The sequence below is a fragment of the Rhodamnia argentea genome, chromosome 1 (genome assembly GCF_020921035.1).
Source record: "Rhodamnia argentea isolate NSW1041297 chromosome 1, ASM2092103v1, whole genome shotgun sequence".
Classification (NCBI taxonomy): domain Eukaryota; kingdom Viridiplantae; phylum Streptophyta; class Magnoliopsida; order Myrtales; family Myrtaceae; genus Rhodamnia; species Rhodamnia argentea.
In genome coordinates this window covers 4375710-4401708 of record NC_063150.1, presented here as the reverse complement: position 1 = coordinate 4401708, position 25999 = coordinate 4375710, and the positions used below count along the sequence as shown (strand labels likewise).

Sequence of the window (25999 nt, the reverse complement as noted above, 5' to 3'; positions counted from 1 at the left end):
TTCATAAAAATCCTACATCTTAGTCAGAATAATTGTATTCGTTCTCAAAAATCCATTGACACGACCAATTGTTGTCGACACAAACTCTGATCCGTGGTGTCTATGAATAAAGTACATATAAAAAGCTTATCGGCATGATAGAGTGCTGGAAATCTTTGGTTTGTAGTGTCTCGCGAATCTTATTTCTTGTGTAAATCCTTCTAATGGTGTCGCTTGATTTGCAGTTGGGAAATGAATTTGTTTTACAAGCGAACTCGATCTAGCAAAATCGGATTAAATTTAACTCTTGTTCCAAGTTAAATGCGTGATTTATTTAAGGATATGTGTGCAGGAAAAATCGCTAGAGTAGTCATACCAATTACCATACATCAAAAAGGATTTTATATAAACGGCCCTATACTTTTCCGACCGAAAAAGGAAACCGTTGTGTCCATTGTTAATCGGTGAAATTAGGGATTTTCAATCCTCAAATTAACGGCGAATACCTTTGTGCAAGAATTTCTTCACGTCGGAGGTGTAAGCTTTATTTTAAAAACCGAAATGCGGCATCGACAAAAAAACACATAAACTAACTCTTTGTACGGTTGGGATAATTCCTCTTCTTATATGGACTCGGGTTTAGTAGATCGAGTCAACTCCGATCATGCATCTTAGGGGATTGGACGGCTGTGATGGATGCGGCGAAGTGGGCTCGGATCCAGGCGATGCTAGCTTGTTCCACGGGGGTCCCCGGTCGGATGGAGGACGAGTCCATCACTATCGTTCGCTTTATCATGTGGACCCCACAGATCGTTACCCGCGAAATGAACGGCTGCGATAGATCCGGTCGGGTGCACTTCGGGTACAGAGGGAAGCAGCCTCACTTCCAAAGCGCCAACGGTCTTGCCGATAAATTCTTAATCCAGCTCATGCTCACGCTTTTCGGGCAAATTAACTCCCCAAAAAGCACAAATCAAAGCTCTCGTCTCTCCCCCACCGGCGACCTCGCTACAGTGCCCCCCAATCAAGCTCTCGCTTCACTGGCCCAGAGCTCCAGCCATAAGAACCCTAGCTCCGGAATTTCCCCAAATGTAGGGTCCCGATCGCCGCTCTCATGGCGCTGGCTCGTGTCGCGGCTGATGTCTCCACTTCGTCCTGCGTGTGCGGCCAGGGGGATCCCAATCGGATCGCCTCGCTGTCTCTTCTGCGCTTCGCTCAGGCGGCGACCGTCTCCAGAATCGGCGTCCGCGGGGTCGTGAGCGGGCCGCGTCCGATGGAGAGAGCGGTCGGGGTCCGCGCGTGGAGATTGAAGGCCGCCGAGACGGCTCGCATTTTGGAGAATCCGACGTCTCGTAACGCCGTCGACATCCCCGTCACTTGTTATCAGGTGATTTACTTCGTTCAAATAGGTGTATGCTAACGGAAAATGCTAGTTGCTTTGTTTCCCTGCTTAGATTTTGGCTCAGTAAGCTATTAAAGCTAATTCTGGGTGCAGTCCACTGAGAAATGAAGCGAGATTAGTTCTTATTACTCGGTTGCTCATTCATCAACTGGCAAGAGTTGTCTTATTCAAGGGAGGGGAGGGGTGGTTGTTTCGCACAAGAGGCTGTTAGCTTGGAACACATCACCTTTCTCAAGTCTTGGGGAAGGATATCCTAGCGGAGGGACATTCCAATGTGAAATTGACACTTTCTCGGTGTAATTTGCTAGTGCACAATTCTTGTCCTTCATGACCAGTATTAAAAAAGGCTTAATAATACACAAATCGATCATGCATTTACTGTTATCTGGCATTTTGCACTTCTGTTTTTCATTTGCTGAACCATTCACAGCAGATTACACTTGCTTGCAGCTTCTTGGTCTCCCTGATCAAGCAGAGAAAGATGAGATCGTAAAGTCTGTTATGCAATTGAAACGTGCTGAAGTAGAGGAGGGTTACACAATGGATGCCGTCAAATCTCGAGAGGTAGCAACTTCAAGGTTCATTCTTGTTGTTTTTTGTTCCATCAGTATCTTTTTCAATAAATTAAAGAGAAATTTTGTGTGCTATCCCTTTTGTTTTAGGCTCTTCTTATGGACGTGAGGGATAAACTTCTTTTTGAACCAGAATATTCTGGAAATAAGAGGGGAAAAGTCCTACCTAAATCATCTCTTAGAATTCCATGGTCTTGGTTGCCTGGCGCTCTCTGTCTCCTTCAAGAGGTATATTTACATAAATTGGAGAAGCTAAGCAGTGGTGTTTGAGTAGCTATTCCTAATGACGTTGATTTTCCCTTGTCATCATAAAAATAGTGTTATTAATAATAATCTGAAATGCAATGTTGCCACTTTTATTGTCTATGGCAGGTTGGAGAAGAAAAACTGGTGCTAAATATTGGTCAAGCAGCTCTTCAACATCCAGATGCAAAACCACATGTTCATGATCTGCTTCTATCTATGGCACTAGCCGAGGTGAGAAAAATCACCAAGAGAAAAGAGAGTTTCATCAATTTGTAGCAGCATTGTTATGCTTCCTTGTCTTATCTTAGGCGCTTTCTTGAAGTGTGCAATTGCGAAGATTTGCTTTGAGAAGAACAAAGTGTCGCAAGGATTTGAAGCCCTGGCTCGTGCTCAGTGTCTTCTCAGAAGTAAGATTTCCCTTGGAAAAATGCCATTACTGTCTCAGGTAACATCATATGCAATTTAGTAGTGTCTTTTGTAAAAATGCAGTGGAATCTATTTTTTGTGTAGAGTTCGTAGTAATTTTCAATCCTGTTGCCCTAGTCATCACTAAAAGGGTTTTTAAAGTGGTAACCAGCACCTGAATAGATGGTTAATTTTAGATGAGGTATTATTTCTGTCTGGGAAAGATAAGACTCCTTTTGACTATATTTATGGGACAGCGTGTCTCGTCTTTCCTTTAAGTTGTAATTAGTAGTCGTTTTCATTTTCTTTGATGAATAATGTAGATCGAAGAATCTTTGGAGGAGCTTGCCCCTGCTTGCACTTTGGAATTGCTAGGCATGCCTCATTCTTCTGAAAATGCTGAACGGAGACGGGGAGCACTTGCAGCATTGCGTGAATTGCTGAGGCAGGGCCTTGACGTGGAAACTACATGCAGAGTCCAAGATTGGCCTTGTTTTTTAGACCAAGCACTGAGTAGACTTATGGCTACAGAAATAATAGAACTTCTCCCCTGGGATGATCTAGCGATGACAAGGAAGAACAAGAAATCTCTAGAATCTCAAAATCAGAGGGTGATTGTTGATTTTGATTGCTTCTACGTGGTGCTGATAGCTCATATTGCTCTCGGATTTTCAGCAAAGCAAATGGAGTTGGTAAGAATGGCCAATATACTCCATCATTCTTCTTTGTCCTCCCCATGGCCTTTTTCAAAGGTCTTGCTTTTTTCATTTTTTTGGTTGAAGTCCATGTTTTCTTCTTATGATAATCAATTCTTTTGTGCTCCTGTTAAAATGTGCTACTGATGGATGCAGATCAACGGGGCAAAAGTTATTTGCGAATGCTTGATAGCATCGGAAGGTATCGATCTGAAATTTGAGGAAGCCTTTTGCTTATTCCTTCTTGGTCAGGTACACTTTTTTTTTTTTCGGCAAAAAGTCGGGTACTTTGAAGTGTACTCTTTTTCTGCTCTCTTTCCTGTGTGTGCTAAGCTATCATATTGAATTGGTTGGGCAGATTCTTCATTTATTGACTGGCTACATCTAATAATTTGTAAATTTCCTTGTTTTGTAGGGTAGTGAGGCTGAGGTGGTTCAAAGACTTCACCAGCTGGAAATAAATTCCAATTCCACTACACAGAGGTCACTTACAAGAAAAGAAATCAAAGATGTTTCTGGTGCAAGTCCATCTTTGGTGAGCATTTAATTCTGCAATGAGCTCATTTTTCCCATTTCGTAATTCCTTGACCCTGCATGCTTGCTATTGAACTCAAACCTCGCAAAAATTTCATGAAATGTATTTTAATATGTGTATAGATGTCTAATCATTTGCTTTTGACTCTGATAGCCATTATATACCATGGTAGAACCTTGGGAGGCTCAGGCCATCAAATATTTTTAGTGCGAGTTTATATAGGTTATAAGTTTTTATAGATGATGAGTAGGAGTCCACGCCTTCCTACTGGGATGTATGCACCTAATAAAATGGGTTTTCTTCATTTTGTGCTATCTAAGCTTTCTCAGTGTATGGGGCTGTGGTTTTGACCTCTGTCTTCTTACTGTATGCACTGCATTTCATCTGTGGGGAAGGTCATCTGACTTGTACTTTCTCTCATCTTAAGGAAAAAAGGGGAAAAATATCCTGTTTAGATTCTGGATTTCTTTGTTGAATTTTTCGCTTATTTACCTCAATATAAATGGCAGCAATGACTTGGACCAAAAAAAAAAAAATGGCAGCAATGACTTAACTAACGTCTTCTGCTGTACTGGATCTGCCAGCTGTGAAAATTATGTTGTCTTGTACTATTCTTTTTCGGCGGTGTCTCATACTCTTGATTTGTCTGCTGGTGGTAACGATATTAGCTTTAGCTATAGTGTACTAAGCATTCATTTTGTCTCTTTTAAATTTCTGGTTTCAGGCAAGTTGTTAGTTTGTTGCTCTGCTGACTATAGTGTCATAAAATTTAAAAGTCAAACAATGCTATGTGGTGGACATTGCATTGTAATGTCTGTCTAGATTTTGTTGCTTCTCTTATGTTTTTGTCAGTCCCCATGTCCCCTGTTATTTTATATGTTTAACTCTCTGTGTTAAATTAAGCAGGAACAGTGGCTGAAAGATGCAGTTCTTACTTTATTTGCGGATACACAAGATTGTTCCCCATCATTGGTAAGAAATTTTTTGGCAGTTGACAGACGTACTAACTTAAGATAAATTCACCCAGACAAATCAAATGTTTATAACAGGATTTTCCTGCAGGGTCATTTCTTTAGTGGTGAAAAAAGATCTGCTCAAAAGAAAAGCAAACGAGCGGTAGAAACCATGTCTTCGGTGAACCACAGGCCACTATCCACTTCTCTAGCAACAAACAGAAGAGAATTTGATGAATCTCTTCCTACCTCAAGTTCCTCCCGACACCTTGGATTGGCCGTTAAGCAGTTGACTGATATTCAGAGCTCGGATATGGTCGGTCAGAACAGCAGTGGAAGCAACATTAGCTCACCCTCTGTTCAAATGAAGAGAAGGCTTGGTGTACACCATGGTAGCATTTTGGATATGATGTGCAGTGAGAAGAATATAATTGGCCGGATTGTCTTTGTTACAGTATTGGGTTGCTTTATGTTCATAACCCTTAGGCCACTGAGCAAGAGTGTGATAAGGATGACCAATGGATCTAGATGGATCTCTACTAGCATAGTTGACAGGGATGTAGGATCGACTGACTGTTCTGCTCACCTTGAGGGAAATGGCATCACCAACAGAGTGGACAAATTGTTGACCGTGGTGAAGAAGCAGTTTGAAAGCTTCTCTGGTTCTAAAAGTGCAAGCAATTCATTTTTGGCTGCTGGTTTGTTCTCATCAACCGCAGGCGTTCACAGGAGTGCGATGCAATTGGAGGATGCTGAATCTCTTGTGAAGCAGTGGCAAACAATCAAAGCTGAGGCTCTAGGGCCCGATCATCAAGTTCAGTTCCTTCCTGAAATACTTGATGAGTCCATGCTAGTTCAGGTAAATGTCCTTTTCGTATTTGTGTACGTTTACACAGCAGTGGAGATGCTCAATAATTTCAATGTATTGTTGGATATCAAGCTAACTTACCATGCTGGTTTTTGCAAGGGAGTGAGCAAGCTTACTAGCTTTACAGTGATTGATTGGTTTCTGCATTAGCTCAGTCAAGAACCCCATGGTCAGATTGGTTTCTGGGTTGCACTCACTTAAGACAAGCCATAGTATGACCATCTGGGATCTGATTTTATACCAATAATCACATGGAGAAATATTTGCTGAAATGACATGGAATGTTATACTAGTGGACCCTTATTTTGCCCATCCCTCTCTGGGCTGGGCTTCTCTGTCATCCTTTCATTTTTGTTGCTTAGTCCCATAACTACTTGGTTTTTTGTCACTTGTGTATATATGGGGTTATCATAGTATTGCGACATTGTCAAAACCATTTTAAGTTTTGTATGTAAAATATAAACTAAACCCTTGATTTTTGCCGTGATTGTTTTCAAAGTGCAAAGACCTTCCTTTTGATATTTACTTGTTTGGCGATGTTTTTGGGATCAGTGGCAAGCTTTGGCTGACAAGGCAAAAGCCAGGTCTTGTTATTGGAGGTTTGTCCTGTTGCAACTCTCTGTCCTTCGTGCTGAGATTCTTTCAGATGGGATGGGCGTAGAGATGGCTGAAATTGATGCTCTCCTGGAGGAAGCTGCTGAGCTTGTTGATGAATCTCAGCCAAAGAACCCAAATTACTACAGGTAGTTAAGTCGTTATTGCCTAGAGGCTAATCGAGTATAATGCAAGCATGAACAAATCTTTGGTCATCTCATATGCATCGTTCTGTTCTGCTTAAAACTCTTTTTATTGGTTTATCATTTGGATGATGCTTTTGATTAAGAAAGAGAACCTCTCTCTTTTTATCATTGTGGCCGAGATCCTCTCTTGAAAATGGAATAATGCTTGCCTTATCTGCTCTTTCACCTAATTGGCCATAACCTCCAACTTATTTTGGCTGCGGTTGTGGCATTTATTATGTTTAAGACTTTCGAGCTTTTTCCTTTTCTGAATTTGATTTGGCGGAACTTGTTGTAGGCGTTAATTTCATTTTGTTTCTTCTCTTTTGCCAATACCAGCTCTTATAAGATTCATTACGTCCTAAAGAAGCAAGAGGATGGATCATGGAAGTTCTGTAAAGGCGAAGTGCAAGCTCCTTCATGACATTAGTCTTGGTTTTCAGATGCATGGCTAGAAATAGTTCGTGATGGCTAACTTTCCCTGCCGTCGGCTCCTTGCATCATTCGTTGCTCGGTACCCACGAACGACTCTGCATTAATCTAGTGCTGACATGTCAACTTTAGCTGTATAGCGTAGATTTGCTGGCTGTGAATACTGGCCGATGCTTCCTAACCCCCCGTTCTTTATTCTATTGAGAGAGAGAGAGAGAGAGAGAGAGAGAGAGAGAGAGAGGGTGGGTTGAGTTTGTCATGGAACTTGCCATTGAGATGAGAAGAGGAATGTATTTCCATTACTCGTGGGACCGGTTCGGTGCGGTGTAAAACAAGGGAAGAGCACGAGTTGGATCGTGCAAGTTCTTTCGTCATTGTCCTGAGACTGGCCACAATGTTTCATGACTGTATATCCTCGAGGCATACGTATCATCATCATCTAACGGAGAGTAGAATTCGGAAGGTCAAGACTGATAAGCAATTGATGCTGTCTTACAATGAAACTTAGTAACCAGCCCATTGTCGACGTGTTACACTTTTGAGACGATGAACAAGTTAGCAGCAACTTACTATACTCGATGATGGACGTGATACGATTTAGAAATAATACTAACTCTCATCTTATTTCACAAATCTCTCGTAAATTGAGAAGTTTTTAAGTGAAAATTTCCTCATCTTAAAATATAAAATTCGTTCCCCTTTATTCATTTTTCCCGATAATATGTGTGGTGTTCTTCGGATGTTAAATAATGGGATAACGATAATGGTTTTTGAACTTTAGCTTAATATACAATGCAATTTCTAAACTTTTAGTTTGGTAAATGTGATCTTTGAACCTCACCTCAACGTGTAATGTAGTTTTTGAATTTTTAATTTATTCAATATGTTCTATAGGCTTTTGTTACATATTGAATATAGTTTAGGGATAACATTGAAAATTTTCATATAGTTTATAGATTAAATCAATCATGTACAAAAAAATTCAGGAATCCCATTGAATAATTTAAAATTTTAAAAATGATATGACATATTAAGTTAAATTTAGAGATCTCATTAAATAAATAAATTAAAAACTCAGTAATCATATTTTATATTGGCTAAAATTTGGAAACTATTAGTGCCATTGTCTCCAGGAAAACGAACTCGAGTCCATAAGCCCAGAAGCACGCAGGTACGGTGGGGTCCTTTCCCATCGGAACCCGGAAAGCCCATCGTCAGACCTCCGCTACTCCTGCGAATCTGCAAGAATCTCCGTCTTGATGCAGCGCTTTTCTTAGAGAGACGCAGAAGAGAAGGTGAGGGAATCGAATCTATGGCTCGACGTGCCGTGACCAAGCTCATAGGCTCGATCGCATCGGAGAAGCCGTCTCCTCTGCTCGGCCTCGCGTCCCGGGCTCGGAGCTACGCGGCCGCGGCTGCGTCGCACCAGCCGGCGGTGTTCGTGGACAAGAACACCCGCGTCATATGCCAAGGCATCACCGGCAAGAACGGCACCTTCCACACCGAGCAGGCCATCGAGTATGGCACCAAGATGGTGAGTCTCGCTCTCTTCTCGCCCATGCCTGGCGCAGGGATCGCTTTGCTTGTGTCATTTCTTGCTTTTTGACTGCACCCGGGAGGCCAGTTGATGGCGTCAGTTTTGGCTTTTGGAATCGGACGTCGTGCGTTGGTGAAGTATCGCGTTGCTCCGAGCTTATTGATGTAGTTTTGTTGTACTAGTGAGTAGGCTTGATCGGGGATTGTCAATAGTTTCGCTGTGTTTTCAAGTGGCTGATCTGGAATTGTTGATGACATAGCTCGTTCGAGCTTTTGGGGCTGTTTGCGACAGCTGGGCGTGAGGTCGCACACTTTCGAATGCTAAATCGTGTTTATGCTTTGGAGCATTGGCTTCACTTCATGTCGACGTTGCCCATACATGCCAATTTTGGTTTGAGTACTTCTTTCTTATACTTTCGAATGGTAAATTCTTGTGGATCACGCTTATGCTTTGGAGCATTGGCTTCGCTTCATGTCCCCGTTGACGATACATGCCAATTTTTTTTTTACTTCTTTCTCATATTGTCTACTGGTAATTCTGTCCAGTTGCTTGAAGATTTCTGAGCAGGTGCATTGTAGAGTATGATGGAGTCTTTCCTTTAGTCTGCTTTTATTGCAAAAATCTGTTGTGAGATCCTCCACTTTTGAGTGCTAAATCAATGCGGATGACAGTTTGAAATGCTTGAATTAGTGCGACTTGGGATTGGGAGTGTCTTGCGAGTTAATTCTAGAAATTTAATGTACTTTATTGGAACAGGTGGGTGGTGTGACTCCCAAGAAGGGTGGAACAGAACATTTGGGCCTTCCTGTTTTCAATACAGTTGCTGAAGCGAAGGCTGAAACTAAGGCCAATGCTTCAGTCGTATATGTTCCGCCTCCATTTGCTGCTGCTGCTATTATGGAGGCCATGGAAGCTGAGCTCGATCTTGTTGTTTGCATTACGGAAGGGATCCCTCAGCATGATATGGTATTCTAAATTATACCCTTGTATGGGTAAACTACATGCAATATTAACTTAGTGATAGTTATTTGTTTCTTATTTCTAAATAACATTCATCTGGGCCATGCTTATTTGTTGATAATTGATAAGGGAACATAAATGCGACGTTAGGATTTTGACTTCTTTTAACAATTGCAGAGACTAGATGTCCAGAACATAAGACTTTTGAGATTCGTAAAAGTCTACATTTTCGGTCATCGAATCAATGAACATAAACTCTTCTTTCAAGCCAAAATAGACTTTGGTCATTCTGGACTAGTGTAGTTATTTACCGATTCTTTTTTGGAGAATTGAAAAAGGAAATGGTTTTACTTATCAGGGACTGTATACAAATTGCGAGTTTGTGACTCCTGATATCTGGAGTTGGACATAATAAATGTATGCTTATAATTCCAGGTTCGAGTTAAGGCTGCTCTGAACAGGCAATCCAAGACACGACTGATTGGACCCAACTGCCCTGGTGTTATTAAACCTGGGGAATGTAAAATTGGCATTATGCCTGGGTACATACACAAACCAGGACGTGTGGGTATTGTGTCCCGCTCTGGGACCTTGACTTATGAAGCAGTAAGTCTATTTTATTTTAGCAGGAATATCATGGCATTCCTAAAATTTCCTCGGTTCAAGATTGATTAGATTTACACTAGTGCACATAAATAGTTATCCAGCAACATATGCAGCAGCATCACTTTTGGATTTCTCATATCCCTTTTATGGTTCTAGTGTTTTCTCTGTTTGAATGCACATTTACTGTTTGAAATGCCCATTGAAGAAATTAAAGATTTTTTTAGGAGAATTCTTGTTTATGACATCCTTGTAATCTGATCTCTTTGCTGAAATCGTCTTTGTTATTCGTGTTTTACATGAGAAGTAGTATATGCATAGGTTGTGTCTTGTACTTCGTATGTGTCAGGGGCAACTCTAAATTTGACCAATGCATTGCTAATTCTTCGAGACAAAGTTGGCCCCTGTAGTTGCTTATATCAAATACTGACTGTTTCTTTTCCCTGGATGGAAACTCTGGTTTGCATTTGCTTTAATCAAGTCCTTGGGCCCTCACATCATCTAAATTTCAGTCGAAGAATAGCTTGCATCTAATCTGTATCTGCTTGGATCATGTCCGATAGTCTAGCGGCAGTATCCATCTTATGAGCACTTGCTGAATTGGAAATTTGTCACTTAGTTCACTTGTCAATTTTTGTTTGGGCCTTGTTGGTCATTTGATTGTTGTGGATTCTTGTTTGCTTAGTAGCAGTTATATAGATATACCAGATGGGATGACGAAATAATATTGTTTCTCTGTCTTCCCTTTTCCTTGCAGGTATTTCAAACAACTGCAGTTGGTCTTGGGCAATCCACATGTGTGGGAATAGGTGGGGACCCTTTCAATGGGACCAACTTTGTTGACTGCCTTGAGAGATTCGTTGTGGATCCCCAAACAGAAGGTAAATGTCCAGAATTGCAGTTACTATGCTCATAATTCAATGGAGGTTCATTGTTTTTTTCATTATTCATTCTGTCGCTGAGCAAAAGCTTGTGAACAAACATGTTCGTATTATTCTTAATCATCTATTTTGTCAGTAAGATTTTAAGAGAATGGATTCAAAGGAAGGGACTTTGTATGAGAATAAGGGAGCACTAGGATCCAGGAGACTAATACAATTTGGCCCATTTGGCCTGCTCTTTATCTAATCTATTTTCACCGATGTGAGTTCAGTATGAGGAGCCCCAAGACTAATAAGAATGTTAAATTGTCAACCTGATTGGCTTTGGTTAGAAATCACTGAATTTTCACTGCAGATAAATCGGTTTGATCTAAAATTTAGCCGCATTTTAAATTTTTGTGAACTCTTTATCCAATAATTTCTGAGATATGAGCATTGGGCTGCTATAAGATGGACCTTGTTGAGTGCCAACTTTCAAAAGGGGAGGATGTAAATGAGGGGGAGCTTTGTAGTAAAGGTCATAGAATAATTCCTATGTCTGCTGGTGATGGCTTCACCCGCTTTTTATGGCAAAAAAATTGGAAGCAGAATCTAGAAATTGCTTGAACAAAGTTTATTATACATTTTCTAAATATTCCTAATTAGAGTTCCATGCATTTGGCTTTGAGTAGTCTTTATGTAGCGGCAAGAATCTTCTTTTCTTTTTTTTTTGGTCGAATGGAATCTTCTTTTCTATTGAGTGTATGTTCTCTTGGTCGATTGAACTGGTATAGATCCCTGAAAGTGAATCTCTTCCTGACAATATCATCACTACGCCAATTCTCTTTGAATTATTAGTTATCTTCTAGTTCTGTTCATTAAATCCCGTTGAACATTGGTCCCTGACACTTGTACACTTCCAGGGATTATTCTAATTGGTGAAATAGGTGGAACTGCAGAAGAAGATGCTGCTGCATTTATTAAGGTGAGGAATTATGTTTCTACCCTTTTGATGAATCTTGACAGTTCATGACAAAATGAAAGAGATAGGCATAGCTGGGGCTTTTATTTGATTATTCAGTCTCCTGTATCCAAAGATAACGTTTCTACATATTTGGAATGCTTTACTTGCTATTTCATATACTTTTTAATGAAGCTATTTTCATTACTTTTGGAGATTGCCTGGGACCACATTCTCACTGTTAGAGCAACTTGAAAGAAACTTTTGGACCTGTACTTGTAATGTTTGCTTTTGCTTCGGAGCTGGTTCATAGTAAATTTTTGGAATACAGGAGAACAACTGACTGACTGCTGAAAGCTCTCTTCTTTCACTAGTAGTACGTACTATTTATGCACACAGGAAACTCTGCAAAGAAGTTTTCATATTGTCAAGTGGTATCCTGAGGGCACTAAGCACTTTTATAAAGAGAGAATTTGTATCTTCAAGTCCTTAAAATTGAATAAAGTGTAATGTTTTGACATGTCCCCAAGGGGATTCAAAATGTAGACTTTCGTCACTTTCCAAAGGACATTGGTAATTGCTTAACAAGTGCCGAAGATGCCTGTTTACTTGTTTTCCTTCTATTATGATTCAAAACTCTTACATAGTTTAGTGTGGTGGTCCAGAGGGATTTGAAGCTTGTACAACTGCTGAGCTGCGCATGTGTCTATTTTTTTTCATCTGCTGTAACTTCACCTACTGATTGCGCGATGTTTTGTATACTTGGAAGAATTATACTTGCAAAGGCTAGTCATGCTGTGCTGCCCCATATAATTCTTCTCCTTTACTGTCACTAAGCTGTCTTTGGTGATCAATCAACCAGGAAAGCAAGACAGATAAACCCGTTGTTGCCTTTATTGCTGGTCTAACTGCTCCCCCGGGTCGTCGTATGGGTCATGCTGGAGGTAAGCATTTCCTCCATTTACTACTCTCAATACATTTCCACTCTATCTAGCAGTTGAGAAGTGCCCTACATTACGCGGTAGGACTTCTTATTTGTCATAGAATTGAGGTCCTATATCTCGCTTTGTGCAGCTATTGTGTCAGGTGGCAAAGGCACAGCTCAAGGGAAAATCGACACACTTCGAGAAGCTGGTGTTATAGTAGTGGAGTCACCAGCAAAGATTGGTGCTGTGATGCTTGATGTGTTCAAGCAGAGAGGTCTTGACAGTAGTTGGTATTGAGTAACATGAATCAAGTTAACGTCAACATGAATGCTTTTCTTCTTGGGAATTTTGAAATTATTATTACCCTTTTCATTTCTGATCTTAAATTAAAGTTGTTCAAGAAAGCTTGGGTTCTGTATGCTGCAGATGATTTCAATAGGCCATCTAGTAAGTACGATGAAATTATGGCTCCATGGATGGCTAGCAAGATGGCAAAGTTCTAGTTTGTATACTGTGGTGAAGACCAGATGAAGAAAGAGGAAGAGGAGGGAAAAAAGTTAAAAAAAATAAAAAATGAGCTGGAATGAAAGGTGGTTACCAAGTTCCTATTTTCGGCTGGTCATTGCTGAGGGTACGCTCCACGTTAGCAGAAAACTTGTGTTACAAGGTGCTTCATCTTATGGAAAAGACCACGTTGAGGTGATTTTAAAAAACTCATCGACTAAATTGAATAAAAAAGTATCGCCGGATCATATTGAACATGGAATAAAAAGTTCAATCTCCCCTGTGATTACCCTCCCACAGAAAACTACATACATATGCAAAAGGAACCTTGCTACCTATTCTTTTGTGACAATGTAACAGCCTCATAATAGTTCTAGTTCATTTTCACAAGTGTATAACTACCAGAAACGTGCAGCAAAAGGATCTCGTGGAAAGTGAACTTTGCGTGTAGTTGTTTCAGTAGCCATGCCATAATGCTAAAGATGACATCTAGTGATGGCATCAGCTTGCAATCATCCAACAGTCACTGCCAAAAGCACACCGGCGCAGGCCACAGTAACAAATGGTGATACATTCTTCATTAATGCTTAGTTGACCATAGATTATTGCATTTGCGGTAGTTACAAATCCCAATCAATTTGAATGAAAGAGAGATTACATATATTAGGAAGTACAACAAGAGAATAGACGTCGATAGCCTTTGCCTGTTTCAGGCTGTTGACCGATCGACATATCGTGGAGTCCGCAGAATGTCTATATCCTATACCTCGCCAGGGTTTTCCTTCGTTCTTCTCCTCCATGTCCACTTCTGGGCCGTGACATATGAATGTGGCATCAGGTTGGCAAAAAATATCTTGTTCCATTGAATCGAAAGTCCAAGTAAATATATGATGTATATGTGCGAGCTTTCTATGGCTAATCAAGAGCTGCTTTGTTCCTACGGCCAGATATTGGGATTGGGAGGCCCTCCAAAAGTGGCCCAGTGATGGACGCGGCTGAAAGTACTGGCAAGTCTGCTTTCAAGTTCCACTTCGAAGCTGGCCAAATGGATGAGGACCTACGGCCATCTTGATCCTGGAGGCTAGATAAGCTCGAAGCCTTCCGTACTCCAACAAGATCATCGACCATTATAGAATCCCCAATACCAAGAGGGATAGCATTTGACCAACTTGACTCCCCATCGCTAATCAGTGATGTTCGGCTGGCTGACTTCGGTCTCAATGCCAAACCCTTTCCTGTTATTGTGGAGAAACTGCTGCTGCTTCCACCACTGTTTTCTTCTTTCAACACCCTTTCTGGAGTCCCAACCCCTAAATCCGGTTCTGCCTTTTGACGCCTCCGGACAGACTTTTCACTAGATTTCTCTCCCTCATCCTCCCCAGAATCTCCAAGAGGCACAAAGTCTGCAACTCCATCATCTTGGGAAAAACCTGAACTTTGAGTCTTGTAAGTTGACTCAGGCATAGTTGAGGCTTTAGGGGGTAACCCATTGTCATAAATGGAAGGAGCTCCTGTTCCGTAAACAGTCATTTCCATGCCTTCTGCGCTTCTTTTATTCTGCGAATCGAGGCCATAGTAACTTTGCAAGGTGTTCATTGTTGAAGTGACCTTTTGAGGTGATTTCAATCTTAGAGACTCCAAGGAGTCCAAGACATTGGAGGTGGTGCGATGTGAGCGACCTTTTTTGCACCCATTTTCTCTGCAAATGATTTAAAGTTGCATAGTTATGGTATAATGTGCAGAGATGATTGTACAGAATATGATCCCCTAACAATAGTGAAACATAAGGCATCACAAATACTGATGATTCTTCTTTATTTTATCACTTAGGAGCAGTACTCATTAGCGAGCGTCTGGCATATGGACACATTTATAATTCTTTCCACATATCGAAATGTAAAATGCAGACTAACAGCCAGAAAATCTCTATCCTCTTTCATCTGCCCTTTCAATACATTTAGGTAGAAGCCTCGACAATCTCAGTTTATAAGCATCTCATACAACAACTCCTATTTAAGTAAAAGACCGCCAATCTCACTCTATGTAAACCAAGACAAGATTCTCCCCCCACAACTCTGCCCTTTACACACAGCCACAGTCAGTAGACAAGCACGAGAATAAGTTGATGAGCAGTTATTAGTGAGTGACATCAACTTTCACCAGGAAAGTGGTTCTCACATAGGAATAATATCAATGGCAATAAAAAACATACTTCTGTAGGAATGAAAATCAGCAGGAAATTTGGAAACAGTATTTTTCATCAAATTTAGTGGATTCAACTCCCTGTTTCTTGGAAAATATTTCCACCAGGAATTGCTCTTGAAGTCTTTGCAAAACAGGACAGGAATAATTTTTTCCTTTCAGTTTACTTGTTTTTTGGTCAATTTGGCCTCACAGAAGCACAATAATCTTAACTTTGCTACCACCAAGGCCCATTCATCAGGGATCAAGTTGCCCAGCTTAGCACTTTAGCTGCTCTTTAAGCACTCAAATGTGCATAACTTTGAAACTGTGTGGTGGTAAAAGGGAATGACAGCAATTATAAAACTCCAAGGAAATCTAGGGGATTAGAGATCCTTAAGTACTTAAAGAGAAACATTAGCTCTACATCTTTGCGGCCCATGTGCATATCTTTGAAAAAGGTAGGACATCTCCCACAGAGAAGGGTCAGAGGGATGTCTTCTAGAGCACATTGCAGACTCTCATTGTATTAGTTAGTAGTGCTGTAGCTACATTTGAAGGACTTTGTTGATAAGTGCCCTTAAAGCACTTTGCTATGTACCTGCATAAGGATAATTTAATACTTCCATATAATGGTTGTTCTTAGGGCACGTGTACTAAATGCATATAAATTCGAGTCATTGTTTGTTACGTACGCTTATCAAGCACTCATAAGGTACTCATCAACATGATCAAATAATTTTCTTTGTTACAAGAAAAGGCTTGTCAGGTATCCAACTGTTCTGGTTATCCTTGTCCTTTTTAAGGTTTTGACCACTAAATACTCATAGGCAGAGACCACAATCCTATAATTAACAAGATAGGGACCTATGAAGAAAGCAACCGAACATCGGTATTCTGCAGTCTTTTGCTTCAGAAATACAAGAGTCTGGTCTTCGTAAAATGACCTTATTATAACAAACCATCAGTGCACAATACCTTGAAGAACCAGAACCATCAGACAAGGTGGCAGAAGGTGGATGTCTTCCTGGTAACGGTACCCGCAACGTCTTCAAAGCAAACATTTGAAGATCAGTGGCTAACCCATTCATCCTTTTTATATCTGCGACCTATGCAGAAAAATAAAAGCCATTAGAAGAGCAAGATAACCTTGAGTGAATCACATTAAGTGACACACATCACTTTAGCTATATCACAACTCTGAGATGGGAACACTTGTTCTGGTGACCTAAACCCCATGAGGAGGAATGCAAAAGGTAGCTACTTGACTATAAGGATGTTATCTCTGGAGAAGTGCAACACACTGGATAGTTGAAAATGAAGAACTATGTTCTAGGGTAAATCTAACCATTACACAGGACAGACCATACTGGCTTGCCACATTAGTTTCTGATCCTAGAAGCACAAGAAGACTATCACAGGCATATCATTTCATATTGTTGATGCAGAAAGAGTAGTTCCCGTCACATGCAAACCCCATGAGAGGATTACTGGATAGGCTATTGGCATCAGAAACCACAGCGACCTAATAACCATAAATTCATTAATTACTTCCATCTCCATGACACATTCCGCTCTATAAGTCAGCATGAAAATGACTTCGACTCTAATTGAAAATGAAGGATTTGATCCAGAAAAACCCATCCAAAGTTTTGTGCAAAGCCAAGCCTACACAACCTAAGCTGAGACTTTATCCGCACAGAGACACCAGCATCCACAGGCTCGTGCAGGTTCGAATCAGCTCTTATAGCATTCTGACATAGCTAGTAAAAGTAAGTCCTGACAGCAACCTGTACTCATCCCGGAGCAAAATACAAAACTATACCAACGAACTTTGGAAAAGGTGCTCTTCACTCTTCACCAACAACAAAGTATCAAATGCCACTCCTTTTCTTTGGAAAAAGCGTGGAGCAATCGAATCAAGCTTCAAGCTGTTCCCTTCGGAATACAGACCACAAAGTCCAATCGAACTATCTCCTCTTCAGGGAGCAACCTCAATGCTCATCCCTCATTACACAAGATCCAGAGAACTCGGAAGCGCACACAGAAACGAAGCGCGTGGACCACGAATAGAAAGCGACAAACCTCGACGCCGTATTTGATGGCGATCCCGGCGAGAGTGTCCATCTTCGTCACCTCGTGCTCCAGGTAGTTGCGGCCATTAGCAGCTCCGGCTCCTTCCGAGCCGTTGCCGGCGCGAATGGAAGGAGACATCTCCCCGATCCGACCGCGAATCCCCCACCCTCACGGATCGAATCGATCTCCCTCCAGATCAATGGAGAAATGAACGCGGACCTAATGAAGCGGAAAAAGCTTCGACGGCAGCGTGGCAGTGAAGAGCGAAAGCGAAAGCGCAGCCCTCTCTATCTCTCTCTCTCTGCGATGGATTTCGCCGAACAGCAAGAAGAGCACCGACAAAATGGAAGAATCAAATGAATGATTGAATGCGGATCGAGAGAGACGGACTGAATTTTAACTGCGGAAAAATGGCATATTCCCTCGGCAGGAAAATTTATGGATTTTCTGTCAAAATTTAAAGTGAAAACAAAAATAAAATAAGAAAGAGTGGGAAATAGAAATGGTCCCACAAAATTTTATTTTGACTTTACTTTTGATTTAGTTTTTGTACGTGTCGGTGCTCACGTTAGGTAATGATCAGCCGAGACGCGTCCCAGAGCGAGCGATCCTCGATGCTTCTTCACTGTTCCCCTCTCTCTCTTTTGACCTCAATATTATTTTGGGGATTTGTCACGTGACAATGCGTAATTAATAATTTCTCGTTAATTTAACACAAGATTACAGTTTCCACAATCCTTTTTTTTTTTTTTCCGATCCCTGAGTCAAACCTTGTAATTAAATTAAATGAGAATATTAATCTGAGAATCGAGAGTAGACTTGACGAGAAGTGCACGCATTTATAAATTATGAAAGCTGAAAAAATGACGTGAAAAATTTACTATCTTTTTTTTTTTTTTTTGGTAAGAAAGTTTAATTTTAATTATTCAAGCGTTTCCCTTTGTCCGTCAATCGCGCGGACACGATCTGGTGAAATGAGTTGCGAATTTCCGATGAAGTGTCAAAAAGAAGAGGAAAAATCTTCCCAGTCATAATCGGAGACTGCAATCTTCGAGCCGCCAATAGAGAAGGGTCACCTGTTTTTCCGTCCGACATTGAAAGCCAGATTCTCCTTGATTTGATGAGAACAGGGAGGGAATTCCCCCACCATTAAGTGTTCGGCAAAGCGCACAAATCAAAACCCACATAAACGCATCAAGTTATGGAAGAGCCCTGCGCTTTTTTTCAAAGAAAGTTAGGAGGGAGTGGGACTGAGCTAATGCGTGGGTATCGAATCGTAGTCGACATCCAATTTCTCACTCTCTTAAATGTTGACATCCAATTTCTCACTGTCTTAAATGCCGGACTAAGTCGATCTTTCATCCGCCGAGTAATCTACTCGAATTTCGACTCCCTAGTTTGGGTATAGCCCGCAATTTAACCATACATACCGTCCGCCATTCTCCGCTTTTGAAATTCTTTCATCAAGCGTGTCCTCGGCTTCGAATACTATGGCATTACATGTTGAGGTTTGTTCAGACCTGAAGATGGAGCATGTTAACAGCCTACCATACTACCATACCAGGGATCAGACTTTACCGTCTACTGATACTTTATAAAAGTAGGGCGCCGGTGAAATGTTTGACCCAAAATGCATTAACTGATGTCGTATCACCCAAAATGCAGTACCCGCGGCGCCGCCGAGTGGAATGCAATACTAGAAATATGTGGGAAACGCATGAATATGCAGTACCAGGAAACGCAGAACCATGGACAAGATAATATACTGCTCATAAATCCTTGGGGAGAATGATGAACATACAGCACGAACTGAACATCTTCCTACACAGATATTCTAGCATTTGGATAGAGGATAAGACCATGCGAGTGACTTTCTCAGGTAACTCTGTCGATTCTTGCACCAGGAGAAAGCGAAAAGAAGAGTTCCAACGGGAGCAAATCCTTTTTCAAGACAGTAATTAGCTCGAATTGACTTTAAAAGAGGCGTTGAACATATGTATGCTAGGGTATACATCTTCCTAGATGAGAAACATTCATAGTACTGGAAACAAATGACACCCAAACAAAAGTATAGTATATCAACAGGATGACAAAAAAAATCTCCCAACGTTCTGATGGAGATAGCGGTTCGCCTATGAATGTATTCGATACACCTCTCATCTGGAGGCGCATTTTAATTAGGGAATAGTGACAGGTCCAAAGCTGAATTTCCCCTGCCACAGATGCTTCCCTGCAAAAGAAAGCGTTGAATCAGAAGTCATGCCCATTGTTGCAACTCCATGACAAACTGACGGTGCCCCCAAGAATACAGTTTGGTTATACTCTCTCTCTCTCTCTCTCTCTCTCTCTCTCTCTCTATCTATAACATGTTTTTTCTCTTTCTGATTATAAAGTACTTCCCATGTAGAATGCCTTCCAACAATAAAATAGAAACATCTGGCTAAAGCTTCAAACCATCCAGCCTCTCCTTTTAGTCGAGCTAAATTACACGTCCAGTTCCACAGCTATTCCTAACTCAAGGTTCAGTGATCACTCCTACCCACTGTATGTTTACTTGCGCATCTATATCTCCAACAAAGGAGAACAGAAGTCGACCTTTTGAAGATCATTCCACCAGCACATCACTTTACTGTTTGTCCAGTAATTGTGCCATTAAGCAAAATGTCAATGTTGGATATGATGGTACAAGAGCAAAACCTCACATATTAGTCTATGAGGATAGCTCATTAGCATCCCAATAGAGAAGTCATTTCTCCCCCAAGAATTGCACTAGTTTTCATGGTACTCGAATTTCAATCCAGCAACTAAACCCAAGAGGAAGATAGAGCAAGTTGCAACGTCAACTCTCCAAGGATATTTCTACGAGTCACTCTAATTTGGATTCAAAGTAAAATCCTTGTGTGGGCTAGCATTTAGAGAGAGAAAAGTTCCATAAATAACTTTCTTTTTTTCTCTGTCCATTTGATCTATTCACCAATCATCTAAAGATATACACATTAGTGCAGACAATTATTCGCATATCTGATGTCTGCCGACTTAGTTATCAACAGTCAGAAAGCTATTGGACGCCACTTTCAGCACTGTATTGGCGTCATATATGGACAAAGTGCCAATCGATCAAACTTCCACATTTTTTTACAGAAGGTTTCAGAAGAATATGAACTACCATGAAGACAAAGCAAAAGAGTACAAGTTACGCAAGACATGGACATCGAACTAATGAAGCAGTTGTAGGCTGACACTTGCCCCCTAGAAGTGCCCTTGACCCTAAATGACTCCTTCAACAAAAGTTCTCTATAAGTGTTGATATGCCATGATCACATTCTTTGTTGGAAATTATGACTAAACTGTACGCTAAGAAAAGAAGAAACAGTGAAAACCGACATAAAACTAAGGCTCCATTTGTTTCAGGGAAAATGAATACTTTGGAAAAAAAAAATCCTAAAAATGATCGTTGCATCGCTTGAAATAAATGGTCAATGAAGATGTTTCATTATGAACGACAATTTATATCTAAGCATTTTCACAGATGACAAATTTTATTTCGTTCGTACATTTTTACAGCGATACAAGCAATTATACTTAGGAAGATGTTTTTCAAATCGTTTACTTTTTGCGAAACAAATACACTGTAAGTGAGGATGGACCAACACAAAATGTCAAAACGAGAAGACTATCAGAGTAATCACTATAAATAAAATACCTACAATCAGAGTATTCCCTGAAAATGAAAGCAAGTAGAAAGAAGACTAGCATACTCAATTGCTTCCCTCCCAGAAAGGGGGAGCACATAGTTGCGAGATAATTAGCATGCAAGGTATAGAAGGCCTGAGCTGAGACAACTTAATAGGGCAGTTGGAGGAACCATAGCAAGATAAGCACAGAAAGGAAAAAGATTCCGGTGCCAAAGGGACCACACCAAGCCTAACTCCTTTGATTCATATCTAATTACCGAGAAGAAGATGCTGAAAGCAGTCTGACTTAATCAGTACATCTACGGAGTGAAAAGGCACAATGACTCAGAAGTAGACACAAGAGACCTATATTTCCCCAGCGATGCATAGAGTCTCTTGTTGAAAAAACAATGCAAGAATTGGCACATCTTTTTGACAAAATACGAGGCAAGAGCCCAGAGAAGACAATACAAAAGCTGCCCATCATCTTCCCCCACAAATAATCCTACAGTTCTGCCACTTCCAATCTTTCCTATAGTAAAGTTTTTTTTTTTTTTTGTAACCGAGGTGTCCGCGCGACCGGCGAGCTATGGCTCAAACCAGCTGTGGAGCACGACTAGTCCTCGGAGGGAGCTAGCGCAGTATCCCACCGCCACGACCCCCCGCTTAAATCACCGACGTCTACGAGTTTCGAGCCCAGGACCTCTCGTGAAAGGAACCGAGCTCAAACCATCGCGGCCACCGATGGGTGGGTTCCTATAGTAAAGTTTGTGGTAAGCTTTTTTAATAAACTCTCTCCCTTGACATTTTGGACAAAACACAAGGATTTAGTGTATTAGTACTTCTAGAACATCATACTCCATGCATTAAAATGCCATTGACCTACCAAACTACTAACTCCCAATGTTGTTCCTTTTCCATCTTTTAGCTCCCCATTTTAAACAGTCCTTTAATCCCCTCTGTGGAAAGGATGCTAGCTTGATAAGTCTTAAAAAGCAAGAGGCATCTGCAAACTGGAGCGCTGCATGGATTAGAGGCAGCAATTGAAATAAAGAAGGAGATCATTCGTTTCTCAAGGTTCTCGATGAGATATTATTAGACAGTTCGGTGGAGCCTTCATCTAGTCACGGTCATGATAATAGTGCCTATATGCTATTATCACTTACACCTCTACTTCATCTGTCAGCAACAAGAATTTTCACAATTCAGAGTTCTTTCCACAAAATCCTTCATCAACCAAAAGCAAAATCAAATTCATCCTTCATTAAACATTTTTTCTTTCCCAGCCTCTCTTTTTCTCATGAGCAAGAAGTTACAACTAGAATAGCAAGTCTCCACACATTTAAAATGTTTAATCAGCTACAAGAACATCCATTGACTAACTAGTAATGCCATCATCGTAGTCTTCCAAGCCTAATTGTGTATTCTGAATCCTCTCATTTTGACAACTAGACTATTTTGTAGCCCTATTCTAGATGAAGAAACAATTACTATAACCTGCACTTATGTTAATTGTTGACCGGAACAACTGCATGAACCAAGCGCACAATAGTTTATCCAGTTTGATCCTCAAATAATTTTAAGTAGCAATACCATTCATAACAGAGAGGTCTGCTGATAATACATATAATGGGAAAACGAAGCAGTCACTTCAATATCAGTCTGACAAATGAAAATACTTTTACACGAGAAAATACTAATTATCTCGGTTTAAAGGAGGGCATGATCCATGAACTGATTGAACTCACATCCAGTACAAATTGAAAGCAAAAACTATGAACTCCACAAGATTGTTGCATGACTTGCTCTTTTCAAAATGAATGTGAGCTGTCATAGAAAAATTTCCACAGCCATCAACTAAACAAATGTCTCATGAATGATGAATGTGAGCTATCATAGAAAAACTTCCACAGCAATTAACCAAACGAATGTCTCCAATTACAATTTCACTGGAAAAGCCAGATTATACGACAAGAAGAAACAGAAGCTTAAGGTTATGACGCAACTATAATCAACTTGGATAAAATTTAAACATAAATCCATATAAAGTTTAAACATAAACCACAACGTTTTTTTTTTTTTCCATCAGACACAAGGTTCACTTACGTGAAGATGCATATAAAACCAGTAAGAACATCACCTTTTATTATGCGTCTACTTGTCTCTTATCTAAGCTTAAGAGGAAGCAAAACAATACACTGAACTACTGCAAATTTGTGTTATCCAAAATAAAATACTGAAGTCTATCCGATAAAAGCATGAATCAGACAAACCAAACAAAGATGAAACACAACTCACTCATTCTATGATGACAAGCACCACAGGTTCCTCAATCAAGATCTTCCTGTCTGGTTTCTGATTCAAAGTTCCGATTTACACCGTCCCCAGCATTTGAATTCCCATCGTTGTTTCCATTATTATTACCACTCCCACTGCCACTATCACTCGTCTCTGCAGGAGAGCCAAATGTCCTAAACGGCCATGGCAACGAAATCCTGAATCGCCGTTCCATTGTCTGTGGCATCTGAGAATTGTCTCCAGACGCGGGAGCACCGGCCAAGTCACTAGATCCATCAGATTGACCCCGATTACCAGAAACTTGCTGAGCCTGGTGACCCCTATTCTTTTGCTCATAATCAGGATCATCAGTGGGTAATTCATATCTACAAACAGGACAAGAATTGTGCAATTCCAACCAGGGCAATATGCAATCAGAATGGTATATATGCTTACAAGGCATTTGCTTTGCCTCTTCACCGAGCTCAAACGTGTCCTTGCAAACCGCGCATTGCGAATTGTCTGAGACTAGCAATTCTTCGGTAATCTTGATGTCTGGAAGCTCATTAATTGCGGATTTTGACGCAGGGGGCGTGCCATAGCGATTGGGATCATTCTCCGCGAGCTGCTGGATTAGTTGCTCGAGATTAGAGCCAATAAAGTAGTCTCCGAGATTGATATTTCCGGGAATCCGAAAGGAGCCACCATCGCCGGAATTGTTGTCAATCACGAATTGAATATTGTTGCCACCGGCTCTTAGGGTTTGGATGTAATTATGGAGGAAGAGTAGGGGATTGAACGCATCCGGGTTGTTGTTGTTGCTGTCGTTGAAGGCCGATGCGCCCCCAAGGAGGGCCGCAAAATCATCCATTCCTCCGCCTCCGGCGCTGCCAGTGGAGGACGTGAAGAGCATGGGAAATCCGGTGCCGGAACTGAAACTTATGCTGCCGCCCGAACCGGCGGAGCCGCCACCGAAGGAGTCGAATGGGAAGAAGGGATTGAGCATAGGGCTAACGTCGGGGCTCTCGTACTCTTCTAGGAAACCGCCGTTGCAGTCCGGGCAATGGAGATCAGAGGTCGGGGAAGGGTTGATCGAGACCGTGCGGTTGCACTGGTGACAGAAATAGAGCTGCGGACCGCCGACGCCGCCACCGGCGCCGGTCCTGCCGCCAGACGATGCCATGAGGAGAGAGATTGCAGAGAGAGAGGGGGGGCGCCTGCTCCGGACGATAGGGATAAATATCAGAGAGAGAAACGGTGGATGATGACGCGCCGGTGGACAGGAACGAGGACGGGAGGTGTATTGGCTTTGGTTGGTGCCGACTAGAATGTTCCAACGCTCGCCCAAGTTCAACACGACAAAGCCATTTCTTGGAAGAAAATAATTTATTAATTAGGAAGGGATTCTTAATTTCTTCGTAAAAAACATATTAGTAACTACTCTACTTAAATTTTCGAACAAAAAAAAAACTCCACTTAAAAAAAGATATTATCGTATCTATTTGTGGACAGTCACTTAATATATTTGTTTCCTAATGGATTGCTCAATTTGATTATTACCATCCATTATAAATTTAATTTATATATATATATATATATTCCATCAGAAAACGAAGTCTAATTTAATTGGTTAAATTAAGCAATGCATTAGAAAACATTAATAGCTATAAATAATACAAAAAGGAAGGAATTATTTTTAATTTATATAAATTCATTTGATCGTGACTTTACAAGAAAGACATTAATACGATGGATAATCTCATCATTTACGTTTCTTTTTCTAAATGTACACTGAGGGGATAACTTTGTATCTCGAAATTCATGTTTGCTCTATTTATTTTTGTTTGGCATTTGACAAACTTAATTTTAGGCTAGCACTCGGTATAGACTTATTTATCTTTAGTAGACTCATTTAATGGTTCCTGTGGAGTTTTTTTCAAAAAAAAACTAGGATTAGATGTCTTGTTGTGACCAATAATATCGTCAAGCGGGGATAGCTCAGTTGGGAGAGCGTCAGACTGAAGATCTGAAGGTCGCGTGTTCGATCCACGCTCACCGCATTTTCGCTTAACCAGTGATTTCTTTCTTTTTATTTTTATTTTTATTTTATGTCTACCTGTTCGATGTTTTTGGATCCTTGGCATAGAAAGGATAGGCAAAATTATGACATCAAGACCAAAATAAGTTAGTTGTTTGCCATGTACTTTACCAACGCATTTCATTGTCGGAATTCTTTAATTAGATGTAATATACATGAGATAGAACAAAATATTTTACAATCGCACACTTATCATGACCCATCTAGGTGACCATTGCGATTGCACCATATCTTATGAAAGTTCCACATAGAATTATATATGTTGCTCCCCTAACATCAATTTTCTTTGTTTTTTTTTTAATTCAAATCTTTTAGCTCAATAACTCTAAGTTAAAACCTAAGCATTTTTTTTTTCAATTACAATGGTAGTGACCATTCCTTGGGACCGCTCCACACACCTTAAGTCAGTGGTGGTGATAAGAGGTAGAGATTGTGCAAACAATGACAAACGCTACGCATAGGTCACAAGCAGTCAT

At 40.7% G+C, this 25999-nt stretch overlaps 4 protein-coding genes and 1 non-coding gene across 7 annotated transcripts; 3 read left to right on the top strand and 2 right to left on the bottom strand.

Annotated features, from left to right (window-relative positions):
- The first annotated feature begins 847 nt into the window (after positions 1–847).
- On the top strand, positions 848–6915 carry LOC115748747 (plastid division protein CDP1, chloroplastic). Of its 2 annotated transcripts, none has more exons than XM_030685364.2 (12): positions 848–1366; positions 1832–1945; positions 2044–2181; positions 2326–2430; positions 2522–2644; positions 2928–3296; positions 3456–3551; positions 3715–3834; positions 4738–4806; positions 4897–5646; positions 6208–6398; positions 6774–6915. In XM_030685364.2, exons 1-12 carry the CDS (start codon positions 1094–1096, stop codon positions 6856–6858), a joined length of 2433 nt encoding a protein of 810 aa, XP_030541224.1. In that variant the 5' UTR covers positions 848–1093; the 3' UTR covers positions 6859–6915. The 2 variants fall into 2 exon arrangements, with proteins under 2 accessions (XP_030541224.1, XP_030541225.1); XM_030685365.2 differs by having other exon boundaries at positions 849–1366; positions 4741–4806.
- Positions 6916–7068: 153 nt separating this feature from the next.
- On the top strand, positions 7069–13117 carry LOC115748748 (succinate--CoA ligase [ADP-forming] subunit alpha, mitochondrial-like). Of its 2 annotated transcripts, XM_048282539.1 has the most exons (8): positions 7069–7108; positions 8162–8400; positions 9160–9369; positions 9799–9969; positions 10724–10847; positions 11750–11811; positions 12650–12731; positions 12862–13117. In XM_048282539.1, the coding sequence occupies exons 2-8, from the start codon at positions 8179–8181 to the stop codon at positions 13008–13010; spliced, it is 1020 nt and encodes a 339-aa protein (XP_048138496.1). In that variant the 5' UTR covers positions 7069–7108; positions 8162–8178; the 3' UTR covers positions 13011–13117. The 2 variants fall into 2 exon arrangements, with proteins under 2 accessions (XP_048138496.1, XP_030541226.1); XM_030685366.2 differs by lacking the exon at positions 7069–7108 and having other exon boundaries at positions 8047–8400.
- Positions 13118–13772: 655 nt separating this feature from the next.
- On the bottom strand, positions 13773–21678 carry LOC115748724. Its single transcript, XM_048282532.1, has 4 exons — positions 19797–21678; positions 17484–17757; positions 16377–16507; positions 13773–14916 (listed from the first exon to the last, which is right to left on the bottom strand). Exons 2-4 carry the CDS (start codon positions 17610–17612, stop codon positions 14133–14135), a joined length of 1044 nt encoding a protein of 347 aa, XP_048138489.1. The 5' UTR covers positions 17613–17757; positions 19797–21678; the 3' UTR covers positions 13773–14132.
- On the bottom strand, positions 19417–24773 carry LOC115748723 (E3 ubiquitin-protein ligase RING1-like). Its single transcript, XM_030685319.2, has 2 exons — positions 23447–24773; positions 19417–19704 (listed from the first exon to the last, which is right to left on the bottom strand). The coding sequence occupies exon 1, from the start codon at positions 24606–24608 to the stop codon at positions 23478–23480; it is 1131 nt and encodes a 376-aa protein (XP_030541179.1). The 5' UTR covers positions 24609–24773; the 3' UTR covers positions 19417–19704; positions 23447–23477.
- Positions 24774–25412: 639 nt separating this feature from the next.
- TRNAF-GAA lies at positions 25413–25485 on the top strand. Its single transcript has one exon. It is a non-coding gene; the product is annotated as a tRNA-Phe (tRNA).
- The last annotated feature ends 514 nt before the right edge of the window (positions 25486–25999 follow it).

Coding starts and splice junctions, on each gene's coding strand:
- LOC115748747 (XM_030685364.2), top strand. CDS start 1,094: ATGGCGCTGGCTCGTGTCGCGGCTGATGTCTCCACTTCGTCCTGCGTG. Junction 1,367..1,831: donor TCCCCGTCACTTGTTATCAG/GTGATTTACTTC, acceptor ACTTGCTTGCAG/CTTCTTGGTCTCCCTGATCA. Junction 2,182..2,325: donor CTCTCTGTCTCCTTCAAGAG/GTATATTTACAT, acceptor TGTCTATGGCAG/GTTGGAGAAGAAAAACTGGT.
- LOC115748748 (XM_048282539.1), top strand. CDS start 8,179: ATGGCTCGACGTGCCGTGACCAAGCTCATAGGCTCGATCGCATCGGAG. Junction 9,970..10,723: donor GGACCTTGACTTATGAAGCA/GTAAGTCTATTT, acceptor TTTTCCTTGCAG/GTATTTCAAACAACTGCAGT. Junction 11,812..12,649: donor ATGCTGCTGCATTTATTAAG/GTGAGGAATTAT, acceptor TCAATCAACCAG/GAAAGCAAGACAGATAAACC.
- LOC115748724 (XM_048282532.1), bottom strand. CDS start 17,612: ATGTCTCCTTCCATTCGCGCCGGCAACGGCTCGGAAGGAGCCGGAGCT. Junction 16,508..17,483: donor CCATCAAATACGGCGTCGAG/GTTTGTCGCTTT, acceptor TTTTCTGCATAG/GTCGCAGATATAAAAAGGAT. Junction 14,917..16,376: donor GATGGTTCTGGTTCTTCAAG/GTATTGTGCACT, acceptor AATCATTTGCAG/AGAAAATGGGTGCAAAAAAG.
- LOC115748723 (XM_030685319.2), bottom strand. CDS start 24,608: ATGGCATCGTCTGGCGGCAGGACCGGCGCCGGTGGCGGCGTCGGCGGT.